Here is a 15961-nt window from a genome sequence, read left to right as displayed (position 1 = left end):
CCGTCCTGGAAGAGGGATCCCTCCTCAGTTGCTCTTCCTGAGGTTTCTACCGTTTTTTTTTCCCCGTTAAAGGGTTTTTTTGGGGAGTTTTTCCTTATCCGCTGCGAGGGTCATAAGGACAGAGGGATGTCGTATGCTGTAAAGCCCTGTGAGGCAAATTGTGATTTGTGATATTGGGCTTTATAAATAAAATTGATTGATTGATTGATTGGTTAGTTGGCTTCTCCAAAGCTAAGTGTTAAGTTTGCTAATGCTGTTCACAGACAACATCTTGCACGCATGTAAACATCCTCTGCACTAATCCACACCCTTTGCAGCACATATCACATTCACATAGACTCATTTAAAAATAGGCTTTCAACAGAGCTACACCCAAACAGGCAACTCAAAGTTCCCGCTTCTTTTCCTTTGTCTTTGTTGTGACCACAGGGTCAGACAACACCTCCCCCGATCTGAAGCCAGCTTTGATTTGGCCAGCTTGTAGATCTCTGTTGTCAGCCATTTTGTTTTGTAGGCCAAACGGCCCTTTGATCAACACACCTGCCTTTGTCTCTCTCTCTCTCTCTCTCTCTCTCTCTCTCTCTCTCACACTCTCACACACACACACACATACACACACACACACACACACACACACTGCTTGTCTATAGTTAGTTAGTTAGAATCTGTGTGTTTTGTTTGCTTTGCTTCCTTTATGAATAAATATATATCTTTTGAAATCATACCTACTGTCTGTTTAATGTTGTACAAGAGTGAATGAATAGTCAACCTCTGCTACATCAAGAACTCCGAAATCCCTCAGGCTTTACTATTTAATTTGGTTATTGTTATTAATTTAATTATTAATCAAAATTCCAAATTGATAGTTTAGTGAACTTCATGAGACTGATATCTTTAACTGGCTATCATTTTCCCTTTTTGGGAATGGTGCCCCACGGGGTGATTTAAGGTAAATTAAGTCACATTCTTTAACATAATCAATAATCATTATTAATAATTATTAATTATTTCAGATAGCCAATTAGATACTTTAATTGGATTAGATCTATTACGAGGTCAGGCCCGTGTTAAGGCTTACATCCTCACCCCTTGGTCCCTCAAACCTTCATCCCCCATTCATTTGACCCTCGTCCCTCATCCATTCGACCCTCATCACTTCATTCCTCATGCATTTGACCCTCGACCCTCATCTGTTCATCTTAATTTACAACACCTGCATCCATTCTCTTCAGGCTCCTCACCCCCCCAGTTAATCCCTCTGTAGCATTCACGGACCGTGTTTCGAATTCGTCCCGATGCTTCTATGACTTAACGTCTTCCCAGTTTTACTAACACAACTTCATACTTTCGACTCTCTCCATTATCACTCCCGAGAAGTAAATAAACGCAGCCCCCATGGCTGATCACTGCCTGCAGTGCTCCGAATTCGCCCCAATGCATCTAACCTCCACCTCGTCCAAGTTTTTCAAACGCAACTTCATACTTCAGACTCCCTCTCTCCGTTCTCACTCCCAAAAAGTAAATCAATGCAGCTTTCGCCGCTGGTCACTTCCCGCAGTGCTCCAAATTCCCCCGAACGCATCTACAACCTTCCATTTCGTCCCAGTTTTTCTAACGCAGCTTCATACTTTCGACTCTCTCTCGTTCTCACTCCTGAGAAATAAATCAACGCAGCCTCCACCGCTGGCCACATCATTCGCTGTAACAATTTCCTCCTCCCAGATCCTCTTATATCTGTCCCAGACAAACATTAATGGACAGCCTCCTGCCCCATGTTTATTCCCTTCGCTCATTCATTTATCCTTCCTCAACATTTCATATTTCCCCATCTTATTAAAGCTTTACAGATCGCTTGGTCATGGTACAGTCCATGCTAGTAAGCCAGTTTACTAGTTGGCTTAAGTCTGGGAGCAGGACAACGCCTTACTACTTATACCTTGTTTTCCTCCTCACACAATTGGTTTCCATTTTCTTTCTTGTAATCAAAATTTTCATTGCTTTCTAACATAAAAATCATTAACTAGATCGTATTTAAGTAGGCCCTCGTTTCCGTTTTCTTCACCCACCTTCCCTTTCCCTCCAACTCATCCTTCCGTTCAATCCCCTCTCTCCCTGGGCATTGTCATCATCCACTTCCCCCGACCCCATCTCAATCCAAGCATCCCTGCCCACCAAGCAAATCCACCCAAATTCTGTTAAGCGTTTCCATATCAGGTACGAGTGATTCATGCTGTCCCCAAATATCATAATATGATTGCCCAGCAGTCATGTTTTTGGCATAGTTGATTTTCACACTTGACATGTTCTGTGCTGGAACCATACTGCATACCACGAACTCCTGAGATTAACCTCTCAAGCGGACTTGAACAGGGGTCAGTGTTCTGTTCCCTGGTGCGGTGTTAACTCTTCACATTTATTGAAAGAACCTGACTGAGGTTAAGCTTGCACAGATCTGGGCCCGGGTCCCCGACGCGAAAGCCCATTTAGTCTTTTCAAATTTCCTTCCTGCCCAACTTCTTCACTGCTATGACACATTAAAACTTCTTCATCTCTATCATCACCCAAGAAGCTTAAACAGCACCAGTCCAAAAATTCTCCCAGAACGACATCCCCTTTCGTGATGATCACACTAAGCCAGGAGTCATCCAACTGTACACAAACTCAGCCACACCCCTTCGTCCACAACCTACGAAACGTACCCAGTCTCTAGAGCAGCCATCCCTGTGGGGGCACGATTGCATTCACTTAACAACATGCTATTCATGCAGACATTCACCCTGGCCTCAGACCTGCACCAATTCATCAATCCGAGCATTCCATATCCTCAATCGCCGACTCTTGTTTTCCCATCATTAATTCTAGAAATTCTGAGTACTGGCAACAGCACCACCACCACCTTCTTTCAACTGGTTTTTACGTGGGTTGTCTCTTCGCATGGAGCCACTTTAACCATTTATAGGCAGAAAATTCTTGACCACATTAAGATTCCGGGGCACTGTCTTCTTTAGACAACAGCACACATATGCGCTACGATCCAAACAACATCTGAAACTTCCCTGTGTTCTTGAAGCTCTCTTGGGGGCTCTATCTATATCTCTATCTATATCTATACCCACTCAGTCTCACTCCCGGGATCCCTCCTGCGTTCCTACCTTTGACCCAACACATTCATCATCGTGCTCGCCTGCTATCCAGGAACCCAGCCTTCATCCCTCAACCCTCATCCCTTCATTCCTCACTCTACATCCCTTGATCCTTACCCTGTCATCCCTAACCTCTCATCCATCTGGCCCTTGACCCTCATCCCATCATCTCTACATCCCTCAACCCTTCACTCCTCATCCCTTCATCCCTCATCCATTTGACCCTTCATCCCTTATCCATTCGACCCTCATCACTTCATCCCTTATGCATTCGACCCTCATCCATTTGAACCTCGCCCCTTATCTGTTCATCCCTCAACCCTTCTTCCCTCATCCATTCGACCCTCATCCCTTCCTCCCCCATCCTCATCCTTTCATTTTCGAATCCCTCGATCCTCACCCCTTAACACTTTCCTCTGAACCCATAAGACATTATACGTAATAAACCATTAGAAATCTTTATCTTATTGGTGTGGTTTTTGGTTAGTAAACCATTCTATGAGAATATGTTGCTTTATTAAGTACTTTTTTGAGGAATAGGCATGCTTGCTTGTGTTATATGTAAGGGAAGATATAAACAAGTTTATTCCCAGAAATATCTGAGCTTCCCCTTAACGTTAGCTTGTGTTAGCTTTTAACATTTGGTTAGCTAGGCTTAGCTTGATGGAGGATGGGGTAGGTTGAGCTGAGAAAACAGTGAACATACTTCCAGGTGAGGGCTGAGGCAGGAGGTTTCTGTGGTTCTCCTCTCGCTCCAGGCGGGGCAGGACGGGCTGCTGAGGGTGCTGGCGGTGATTGTGGTGGGGAGTTTGGCGGGGTGGCTTCACAGGCCTCAAAACTAGTAGACAAAAATCACAAACAGTGTTGTCAAAAATGTTGTAAACAGTTAAGTGAACTCATGAAATTAATCTATTTAATCTTGATGAAATTATGCCAAAACTCGTATTGTGCTGGATTTTAACATTTCGGACTATAGCCACTCATTAAGATTAAAAGTCACCGTGACACTGTTTTGAGACAAATTAATGTATTTTAGTGTCACTAGCAGCAATGCAACATGTGCACTGACACACATCATGTCTTTAAAGCTGTCTTACCACCACCTACAATTTGACTTTGTCTCTATCGGCTCCATTTCCTCTGTAGGACAATAGAGTATAAAACTAGGCAAACTTAATATTAACAGAGTCGGTCTCTCCACATGTAATTGGGATGGCTGTAGCCCAGGAGATAGAGCAGGTTGTTTACTAATTGGAAGATCAGCGGTTGAGCAGCAGTCTGCATGTTGAGCTATCACTGAACCCCAAATCACTCACAATGACTGTCATTGGTGAGTAGCCATTCTATCGTGGAACTTTCCTTATTTATGGTGAATACAAACTGGTGTGAAAGGTGGAATATTATATATGTTTTCCCGTTTCTGCTCAACTGATCTGGAGTTATTGTCAATCAAATGCAGGCTGCACTGTCTACCGAAGAAATTCACATCAGTCATTATCACAGCAGTCTACATTCCACCACAAGTGAATGCAGAGGCTGCCCTTTCTGATCTCTGCAAAGACCTCAACTCCTCACAAACCAGCAAATCCTGAGCGTTCTTTGTTGCTGGAGACTTCAGTCAGGCGAACCTTAAAAGGGTAATGCCTGACTTCCATCAACAAACTGACTGTACAACAAGGGGAATATGGACACTTGACATATTCAGAGGTGGCTACAGAACAGAATTCAGGACATCAGCGTCAACTTCACTGATGACATCAAAGAACTCACTGAGGCTGTGGTGGATTTAATCTGTAAAACTACAAACACAACTGTACCAAAAACTACAGTTATATCATTCCACAATCAGAAACCATAGATTACCAGAACCATCCAAGATGCCATAAACAAACAAACTTAAAGGGATAATGCACCCAAAAATGAAAATTCAGCCATTATCTACTTACCCATACGCTGAGGGAGGCCCTGGTGAAGTTTTAGAGTCCTCACATCCCTTGCGGAGATCGGCGGGGGGAGCGGCCAGTACACCTAATGGCATATGGCGCCAAGAACACAAAATTGAATCCAAGTATCTCCATACTGCTCATCCATAGTGATCCAAGTGTGCTGCAGCCGCGACATAAAAAGTTGTTTCGAAAAACATATGAACTTTGTTTTTAGCCTCACTGTAGCCTGTAGCTCTGACTGCTTCTCTGTGCTCCGCGTTCATGTGTGTGCGCAGTCTGAGCAGCAAAGACTTTCCTCATCCGTTGGCATTGCTTTGCATTTGAAACAAACTACACCAACCAGGTTTCCAGTGCTCGACTCCGGTATTCTGTGGCTGGCTGAGGGTTAGGCTCATAAGCTGTGGTGGTTGCTTCGTCCAGTAGCCTGAGTTCCGTCCGTATACTCGGGCTCAAACAAATACGGCTCAACAAAGAAATGCTGTTCCTCCTCAATTTCAAAGTCTTCAGACATGTTGGGCTGTCCTTTGCTAAAAGACTGTAGTGCAAATTATCTTTTAGCTCTGTGGTTACCGTTGTCTCTCCCTGCAGTGCACGTGTCACGTGATGTAAACACGGGAGAGCAAAGCTCATGCTTTCGCTGGTCTCGGGCAAGCCCACACACGTGAGCGCGGAGCACAGAGAAGCAGTCAGAGCTACAGGCTACAGTGAGGCTAAAAACAGAGTTCATATGACGTTTTTCGAAACAACTTTTTATGTCGTGGCTGCAGCACAGTTGGATCACTATGGATGAGCAGTATGGAGATACTTTGTGGATTCAATTTTGTGTTCTTGGACGTTAGTCTGGGGCACCGTCTGCCATTAGGTGTGCTAGCCGCTCCCCCTGTCGATCTCCGCAAGGGATGTGAGGACTCTACAACTTCACCAGGGCCTCCATCGGCATATGGGTGAGTAGATAATGGCTGAATTTTCATTTTTGGGTGCACTATCCCTTTAAGCCTATAAATTAGAACTGCATTCTGGAAAGATGGGCAGCAGCCTAAAGCAGCAGCCTACAATGTAAGAAGAGCAGTAAAAGAGGCAAAAAGGGACAACAGGAAGAATTAAATTCTGATTTTAAAAAATCAAAGCTATAAAAGACTTTCTGAGGGGACAGCCCATAGTTTTATACAAACGGTGTCTGTCCCCCGACCACCTAAATTATCTAAATCTAACGGTGTCTGTCCCCCGACCACCTAAATTATCTAAATCTAAAATTAAACAAAGAGGAGCTGTGCACTCCTCCCAGTCATAATAATACCCACATTCCTCGAGGCAGCGGCCGAGGAGGGGGAGTTGCAGCCATTTTTAACTCTAGTCTGTTAATCAGCCCTAAACCTAAACTAGATTATAATTCATTTGAAAGCCTTGTTCTTAGTCTTTTGCATCCGACCTGGAAAACCTTGCAGCCACTTCTATTTGTTATAGTGTACCGTGCTCCTGGCCCTTATTCTGAATTTGTGTCTGAATTCTCAGAGTTTTTATCCAGTTTAGTTCTTAAATCAGATAAAGTTATTATTGTAGGCGATTTTAACATTCATGTTGACGTTGATAATGACTCTCTGGCTACCGCGTTTATCTCATTATTACACTCCATTGTAGTGCAGCAGATAACTGAAAAAATCGTTCACTTTGTGACACAAGCATAAAATTTGGTACAAATACTCTCTAAGGGCCACGCTTTTGGAAAAAGGCGCTGGCCACTCAAAAATTCAAGATGGCGACCATTTTTCAAGATGGCCATCATGAATCAAACTGTTTATGGTCTAAACCCAGATTTCTGTGGTCAAATTTTTTTATAGGGATGTTACTTTGCCTGAAACAGCTTTAATTTTTTTATTATTAATTTTTTTTCTCTCTTTTTTTTATTTTCATGGTGCATTTTGTTAAAGTTGTTAGTTCTACTCACATTTGCAACTGCACAGTGCTGTGCAGATGAAACCCAATCTACACCTTCCACAGCACCCTGATTTGCAGCCACACTTGGTGAGTTGTTGACAACTCTCTGCAACTGGTGAACTGGCTGTCCAGAAGACCCGCCATTCTTCATCAACCTTCCTCCATCCCCAGTCAGCAGGACTCTCTGCTTCTGGCTGATGCTGGGTTGACTGGAAATGGCAGGACCATCAGAACTGAGACTGGTTTCTACAGTGTAGTTGACCAGTTCTGAGAGAACCAGGGGAAAGATGTCTGGTTCTGGTTCACTCTGAGAGGAATCTTTTTCAAGGGCTCTCAGGTGGTATCTCTCCCTGTTGTAGAGACCACGAAGACATAAACAATGGTATTTCAGCTCCTGTGGTATGGCGTCACCACCACTCAGTTTAGCCAATAGTTTACCATCATTTAGTGTCCGGGCACATTCATGTAGTCTGTTGTTCAGGTTAATTGTCATTACCTGTCGTAGGTCCAATGCAGGGGATATTTTATTGCAAAAAAAGCAAGCCTGACCATCATGACTGGTTCTACGGTGCTTTGTGTGGTCTTCATCTATTTCACTACTACTTTGAGCTTTGGGTTGTCGCTTCCTCGTACGATCTAATTTGGTGTTGTTGAACATTAGTCGACAACTCATGTGATACTTTGCCTGGTTCCTTCTCAAAGTAGCTTCTATACCACCACCTTCATCCAGCTTTGCCGGGTCCATGATCATCGGCATTTCATTGATCTCATGAAAGAGTCGAACATTGGTGGCAAGCATGGTATAGCCATCATGTTGAGGAACATGATGGATAGGAGGTGATAGACAACATTTATTCCAATCAGTTTGCCTCTTGGCTAACACTGGATTTGCATTTGCCATTCTTTGAGGATTGATTTCTGATTAAGGCCGAGGGTTTATCCTTTAACCACCTTAATCAAAGCAATACTGCACATTAAGATATGGGATACAACTAGGTTCAGGTGACCTACACCTAGCCTGATCATTCATCCAGGACCATTTAAGTCCCATGTGATCTGTACATCTTCCGGGTAAGTGTACATGAATGAGTCATGTACAGCCCCGCTTACCCTTGGCTCGGCTCTCCCGTGCTGGCAAACCCTGTCAATTCAGGCGCGGCTATCTAACTACATCTACTAACTATTTTTAATAGCTAATTGAAGGGGACTGTTAGACAGCATTTGGGACACTAAGTTAATTTATACTATCACTATTAGTCAACAACTAGCTGACACTAAACCCCATGCTGAGTTCCACAGCAGTGATGTCACCATTGTGCCCTGGTTGTGCATTGACTATTAAACTAAGCTTTTCTCCAACTACTAAATAACAGTGATGACAAAAACAACACTTATAATAATGAGATGTGAGACCTATAAAACAGTTTAGACCCAAATGAATTTATTCCATAACAATTACATGCCGATATAGGCCATATTGGTACAACACCTGGAAGCCATCTTGAAAAATGGCGTCCATTATGAATTTTTGAGTGGCCAGCGCCCTTTTTCAAAAGAGTGGACCTAGAAGAGTATTTGTGCCAAATTTCATGCTTGTGTCACAATTTGAACGATACTTGTGAAATACGCAATTATCTGCTGCACTATTGGCTTCAGTCAGGGTGTACATAAACCCACTCACTGTTTTAACCATACCCTCGATCTAGTTCTGACGTATGGAATTGAAATTGATAACCTAACAGTCTTTCCACAGAATCCCTCGCTATCGGATCATTATTTGATTACTTCTGATTTCTTTTTACTCAATTACACGCCACTCAGCAACAGTTACTATACTAGATGTTTATCAGATAGTGCTGCCTATCGCAACATTTGAGGCAAAGATTCCATCCACGTTAAATTCAATACCATGTCCTTCTGTAACAGAGGTTGGTTACACCCCACCTTTCTGAAACCCCGCCTTTCTGAAAATAGAACTCCATTCTTCATAATGGCGGGGTTTCCCATTTTTTCTAAAGGCCCGCTATTCCAAATATTGGGGACAACCCCTCCATTCCGAAATTGATTTTCAAGTCCATATTTCTCCGAGTTTCCTGCATCAAACACTGCCGCCTGCTCTCCGGCTGCCCTTGCACAATTCTGAAATAAGCTGTAGCCTACTACAAAAGCTTGAAATGAACGTTCAACTCATTGTTTTTTATTGAAAATATGTCACTGTCTTCATTTATGGGGAGGGCGGGGATGAACCGATCACTTTTTAATATTTACCTCTCTGCACAGAGATGCATTTATTTACAGTAAACACATTTTATAGTGAGCAGCACACATATGTCCCCTACAAATCCCAACCGTGTTTACAAAGTTTGAATGAACAAGACGGATGCAAAGGAAACAGAGGCTGCGCATTGATCCTTTTGCCCCTGTCTGCAGGGACGAACGGACCGCATGATGGGGACAAACACAGTGGGACTGCTGTACAGACCGTTGGTCTTTCTTACCCTAACCCTGGTTATTTTCTGAAAGCACAGAGCAAAGAAATGTCTTTTTTATTCTCCCCCGGTCTGCTGTCAGCAGGAGCGGCGGCTGCAGCGGGGATTTCAGCACCACGGACAGCGCACGTAAAAAGACTTGACAAGTGTCTCCTTTTAAGTGTGTTTGCTGCTAGCGAAATTATACATAATAAATGAAGACAGTGACATATTTTCAATAAAAAACAATGAGTTGAACATTTATTTCAAGCTTTTGTAGTACAACCAATTTCGGAATTGTGCGAGTGCGGCCGGAGAGCGGGCGGCAGTGTTTGATGCAGGAAACTCGATATAGACTTGAAAATCAATTTCGGACTGGGGGTGGTTCGGAACGGTGGGGTTTTGGAACGCCAGGGTTTCGGAATGGAGGCCTGTCTCCACAGAGGTTTCCCATACCAACTTTAAACTCTCCCCAATTGATCATCTTGTCGATAGTGCTGCAGGCTCACTGCGAACAATACTTGACTCTGTAGCACCTCTTAAAAAGAAGTTAACAAAGCAAAGAAAGTTCACTCCTTGGTACAACTCTCAAACCCGAAAATCAAAACAAATAAAGCGAAAATTTGAAAGGCATTGGCGATTAACAAAACTGGAAGAATCTCGTTTAGTCTGGGAACAAAGTCTCAAAACGTATAAGAGGGGCCTCCACAATTCCAGAGCAAACTATTACTCAGCATTAATAGAAGAAAATAAGAACGACCCAAGGTTTCTTTTCAGCACTGTAGCCAGGCTGACTGAGAGTCACAGCTCTATTGAGCCTTGTATTCCTTTAGCTCTTAGCAGTAATGATTTTATGAGCTTTTTTAATGACAAAATTCTAACTATAGAGGCAAAATTCATGACCTCCTGCCCACAAATGGAACCAATCTGCCCTCAAACACAGCTGTAAGACCTAATATATATCCAGATAGCTTCTCCCCGATTTCACTTCAACAATTGACCGCAATGATTTCTTCATCTAAATCATCAACGTGTCTCTTAGACCCCATCCCAACTAGGCTACTTAAGGAAGTCTTACCTTTAGTTAACACTCATATATTAGACGTGATCAGATCTTTATTAACAGGCTATGTACCACAGTCCTTTAAGGTTGCTGTAATTAAACCTCTTCTAAAAAAGCTCACCCTGGATCCTGAGGTATTAGCCAACTATAGACCAATATCTAATTTTCCCTTTCTTTCAAAGATTCTTGAGAAAGTAGTCGCAGACCAGCTGTGTGATTTTCTCCATGATAATAATTTATTTGAGGAATTACAGTCAGGATTTAGGGTGCATCATAGCACTGAGACAGCACTAGTTAAAATCACAAATGATCTTCTGATTGCTTCAGACAAAGGACTCGTGTCTGTACTTGTTTTATTAGATCTTGTGCGGCATTTGACACAATTGACCATCAAATTCTGCAACAGAAAATGGAACATTTAATTGGCCTAAAAGGTTCTGCACTAAGCTGGTTTAAAACTTATTTAGCTGATTGTTTTCAGTTCGTTCATGTTAATGATTAATCATCTCTACGGACTAACGTTTGTTTTGGAGTTCCACAAGGTTCTGTGCTCGGACCAATCCTATTCACTCTATATATGCTTCCCTTAGGTAACATCATTAGAAATCACTCTGTAAATTTCCATTGTTATGCGGATGATACACAATTGTATTTATCGATAAAGCCAGAAGAAACTGATCAATTGACTAAACTTCAAAAATGCCTTAAAGACATAAAAACCTGGATGAGCACCAATTTCCTGATGTTAAATTCAGACAAAACTGAAGTTATTGCTCTTGGCCCCAAACAACTCAGAGACTCTTTATCTGATGACGTAGTTTCACTGGATGGCACTGCAGTAATATTTCACCAAGATTTGTCTTTTAATTCTCATTTAAAACAAACCTCATGGACTGCGTTTTTTCATCTGCATAATACTGCGAAAAATTAGGCCTATCCTGACCTGAAAAGATGCAGAAAAATTGGTCCACACTTTTGTTACCTCTAGCCTGGATTATTGTAACTCCCTATTATCGGGTAGCTCTAATAAGACTTTATAAACTCTCTCGTGCACTAACAGGAACTAAGAAACGAGATCATATTTCTCCTGTTTTAGCTTCTCTGCACTGGCTCCCTGTAAAACCAGAATTGAATTCAAAGTCCTACTGTTAACTTACAAAGCTTTAAATGGTCAGGCTCCGTCATATCTTATGCCCTCTATACACTGTGTGATTTTAGCAATCTTATAAGACTATTGCATGACACACTGTGAGACGTGGATCTAATAAACTTTGGTATGACGTCAAGTTTGATGTGTGCAGATTGTACGATGGCCGTTTGCTACTGAATCGCAGGTTACAACGTATGTCAATATACAACGTCATCGGCGTGCACCGCATCAGCGTACATCATCCATCTGCGCCACCATAGGTAGCTTGCTCACCTGGAAGTTGCAGTTCCTCCGCAATTTCCTTCCATGCAGCGTCTTTTTTCTCGCGGTCATGATAGCAGCTGGAGGAAACATCAAATAAACAAAGCTTCTGCTGCCACAGCTCCACCAAACTTTCCTCTTTCTGGGAGTTCCATAGACTTCTTTTTGTTCGTTTTACCTCCATGGCAAACGATCATTTGTTTGGGTTTAGTGCCGGTGTCATGGTGACCATTGCGTCATTTCATGCTACATTTCTATTGGTTGATTAGAAGACGTAGGTCGTAACAGCTGTCACACTGTGAGATAGTCATCCTAAATTTCTGACACTGTCAGAATTTTATCTCAGGTTATCTTCGGTCGCAAGACATTGACAACGGCCGTCCTGGAACCTGTCTCACAGTGCGACGTAAGACCACCGTTTTAGAGCCACGACCAAAGATATCGCCACGTTTCTTCCACGATGGTCATCTTTCATTTGGGACAGCCCAAAATCGCACAGTGTATACTGGCCATTAGATAGCTCATAGTGCCCTACTATCCCACCAGAACACTGCGCTCTGCGAATGCAGGGTTACCCGTGGTCCCTAAAGTCTCCAAAAGTAGATCAGGAGCCAGGCCTTCAGCTATCAGGCTCCTCTCCTGTGGAATCATCTTCCTGTTGGGGTCCAGGAGGCAGACACCGTCTCCATATTTAAGACTAGACTTAAGACTTTCCTTTTTGATAAAGCGTATAGTTAGGGCTGGCTCAGGTTTCCCTTGTACCAGCCCCTAGTTAGGCTGACTTAGGCCTAGTCTGCCGGGGGACCTCCTATAATACACCGAGCACCTTGTCTCCTTCTCTCTCTCTCTCTCTCTCTCTCTCTCTTTTGCTCATGTCCTGTTACTGCATCTCACTAACTTGGCTGTACTGCATGTCACTAACTCGGCTTCTTCTCAGGAGCCTTTGTGCTCCACTGTCTCGCAAGTTAACTTATATCGCAGCGGTGCCTGGACAATGTACGTGTGTGGGTGTGCTGCTGCCGTGGTCCTGCCTCCTGCTGCTGTTATCATTAGTCATATTTCTACTGTTATTATACACATATGATTATTATCATATATGTATACTATCAGATATCAATATATACTTTCAACATATTGTTCCACAATAGCCGTAATTATTATTATAATATTATTACTTTAATTAATGTTGTTGAAAGCTATTATCATTACCGTCTGTCCTGCATCTCTCTGTGTCTCTCTTTCTGTCTTATTGTGTCATACGGATTACTGTTAATTTATCATGTTGATCTGTTCTGTATGACATCTATTGCACGTCTGTCCGTCCTGGAAGAGGGATCCCTCCTCAGTTGCTCTTCCTGAGGTTTCTACCATTTTTTCCCCCCATTAAAGGTTTTTCCTTATCCGCTGCGAGGGTCCTAAGGACAGAGAGATGTCATATGCTGTAAAGCCCTGTGAGGCAAATTGTGATTTGTGATATTGGGCTTTATGAATAAAATTGATTGACCTATAGATGGATCGTTTTTAACCCATCTCCCACCACATAAGTTGCAAAGCAATTATGGTGCCTGATTGGATCTCCTCTCAGGACTCTGTGGGTGTGTACAGACTGTGAATGACTGACATTTCTCTCATCTCCTGTTAGTTTGCTGCACCTGTTATCTCATTGTTATCAGTGAAAACACCTGTGAGGGTGTTCAGGGATTTCACTATGATCAAGATCAGTAAAACTGAAACACAATGCTGATGGAAAAATCCCAACTTAATTTTAATGCTTCCTCTAAATATCACACTGCTGCTGATGCAGACTTGGGGTCAAACTGAGAATGCACCTTGGCCAGGCTGTGAGAAATACAAGACTTTTGGACCACCAGTTCAATCATCAAATTTTTTGAGAGCCCTAAAACCAAAATGGCTACCTTCGGTGATATTGGAAATTATCTTTTCAATGGTTTGGCCTACAATGCTGCATAGTACATTGTTTCTTGGACTTTTTGGGTTGAGGAATTCCTAATTGATGTCATTTTGATAATCAGACCAATTTCGGACCTCAAATCCAGGATGGCCGCTGATTTTCAGCTCCAAAAGATCAATTTTTCAAAGTCGTCCTAGAGCCTTCATATTAGGCTCTAGGAGCTCTGCTCATGCTGAGTTGAGTTATAAACAGTAAAACAACAAATAAATACACAGAAGTCACCTCAGAGGTCAAAAAGGTCAAGGTATACACAAGGCATTGATATATGTATCATTACTGTTATGCAGCAACATTTCTGTCCTCATGAATTAGTAGTTTCTTGCCTTCCAGAAAGAAGAGACTACAATTCCACTGAAACCATTTTCAGGAACTGACATTTTTTGGAGGGAATTCAAAGGAGTAAAGTAGGGTGAGCATAAACTTTCACCCATGTCTTTTTTTCATGATGTTAATCTGTTTGTCACTTACAGAGCTAATGCTAACTTAGCTAAAAATTTTCTACCCCGTTAGTAGTTAGAGTTAGGGTAAGGCAAACATGTCCACATAAGTTTAGTATTTTCTTTCATTTTTTCAGATCTACTGTACATGCATACTGTTATATACTTTTACGGCATCAACAAGACCAAGCATGTCTTATGAATGTGTACTAAAATGTGGCAAGCCTTGTAAGTCCTCTGATACTATCAGCCAAGGTAAATGGGAGATTTTACAATCAAAAACTAAAAACTGGTCAGGACTTGACAAATATGGTGATGTGTACACCACCACTTCATGGCAAGATGGGCCGGGGAGTCATTACATACATCAGACATGTTATATCTCAATCTCATCTTCAGACAAGCTTGAAAAGGCCAGAAAGCGCAAAAACAAAAAAAGTGACATTGCTCAGTGTTCAAGTCAAACATCAAGTTCTGAAATGCAAGCTCATAAGGCGTGTGATGATGAGACAGAGGGACAATTTTCACCCAAGTGCCTGCGTTCATCTGTGGGTGGGACTCTCCATGACAAAACAAAGTGTGTTTGGTGCATGCAGGCAAGAGAGCTCCTGGGGCGAGTGGGTGAGAATCTGGAGTTAGAAGATGGAGTCAGAGCTGATATGAAGGCATTTGTCCTCTCTATCATCTACGCTGAGAGTGCAGATGTTACCTGCGGACAGGCCAGAGCTTCCAAGTGGCACAAACTGAAGAAGTGTACAATCCGTCTGCCACCTGGTGACGACTCGTTAGATCTTCATGTGGAAAGAACAAACTATATTGCGTATTGCCAACTCCATTACAACCTGCTCGAGCATCCCTCTCTCATTGGTCATGGCTGGGAACTTGTGAATGGGAAGTGCCGACCAGTGCGTCACACCCTTCCCCCTTTGCCCCAGCAGCTCACACTTCATGACTGTTCAAATGAGAGTAGCAGTAGTAGTAGTATCATTGAATTCAATTGAATTCATTCAGAAATTAGTGACCATAGAGAACAAAGCTTTGTTTCTCATCAATCACAAACATTGACCTTTTTGACCTCTGAGATGACCTTTGTGTACTTACTTGTTGTTTACTGTTTATTACTCAACTCAGCATGAGCAGAGCTTTCAATAGAGCCTAATATGAAGGCTCTAGGATGACTTTCAGAGCTGAAAATCGGCGACCATCTTGGATTTGAAGTCGGAAAATAGGTCAGATCATCAAAATGACATCAATTATGAATTCCTTAACCCCAAAAGTCCCCCGAAACAATGTACTATGCAGCACTGTTGTCCAAATCATTGAAAAGATAATTTCCAATATGGCCGACGGTAGCCATTTTGGTTTTAGGGCTCTCAAAAATTTAGCCCGCATTTTCACGAGGGGCATGGGGGCTAAATTTGTTTTTTAACCTTCATAGATGATAAATCCACTGAGAAACGAACCTCCGCTTTCCACGGTCACAGAATTGCTGGAGATGACCCAACTAAAAATCTGGGAACACATTGGTATATCAGCTACAGAGTCTGAATGAACATAAACATGAGTGGTAAGACAAAGACAATCAG

At 42.5% G+C, this 15961-nt stretch overlaps 2 protein-coding genes across 3 annotated transcripts in view; both read right to left on the bottom strand.

Annotated features, from left to right (window-relative positions):
* The window catches only part of fah (fumarylacetoacetate hydrolase (fumarylacetoacetase)), a 625231-nt gene that overhangs the window by 465395 nt on the left and 143875 nt on the right, over window positions 1-15961 (bottom strand). The window lies entirely within an intron of this gene.
* Window positions 3540-15961, bottom strand: part of adamtsl5 (ADAMTS like 5) — a 148013-nt gene continuing 135591 nt past the window's right edge. The window contains exons 11-12 of the mRNA XM_050049704.1: window positions 3850-3981; window positions 3540-3559 (exon numbers count right to left, since the gene is read on the bottom strand). Coding sequence (XP_049905661.1) covers window positions 3540-3559; window positions 3850-3981 — 152 coding nt within the window. The remainder of the gene's footprint in view (window positions 3560-3849; window positions 3982-15961) is intronic.

Source organism: Epinephelus moara, chromosome 1 (genome assembly GCF_006386435.1).
Source record: "Epinephelus moara isolate mb chromosome 1, YSFRI_EMoa_1.0, whole genome shotgun sequence".
Taxonomy (NCBI): domain Eukaryota; kingdom Metazoa; phylum Chordata; class Actinopteri; order Perciformes; family Serranidae; genus Epinephelus; species Epinephelus moara.
The sequence above is the reverse complement of the archived record's forward strand: the minus strand, read 5'-3'. Positions and strand labels throughout refer to the sequence as shown.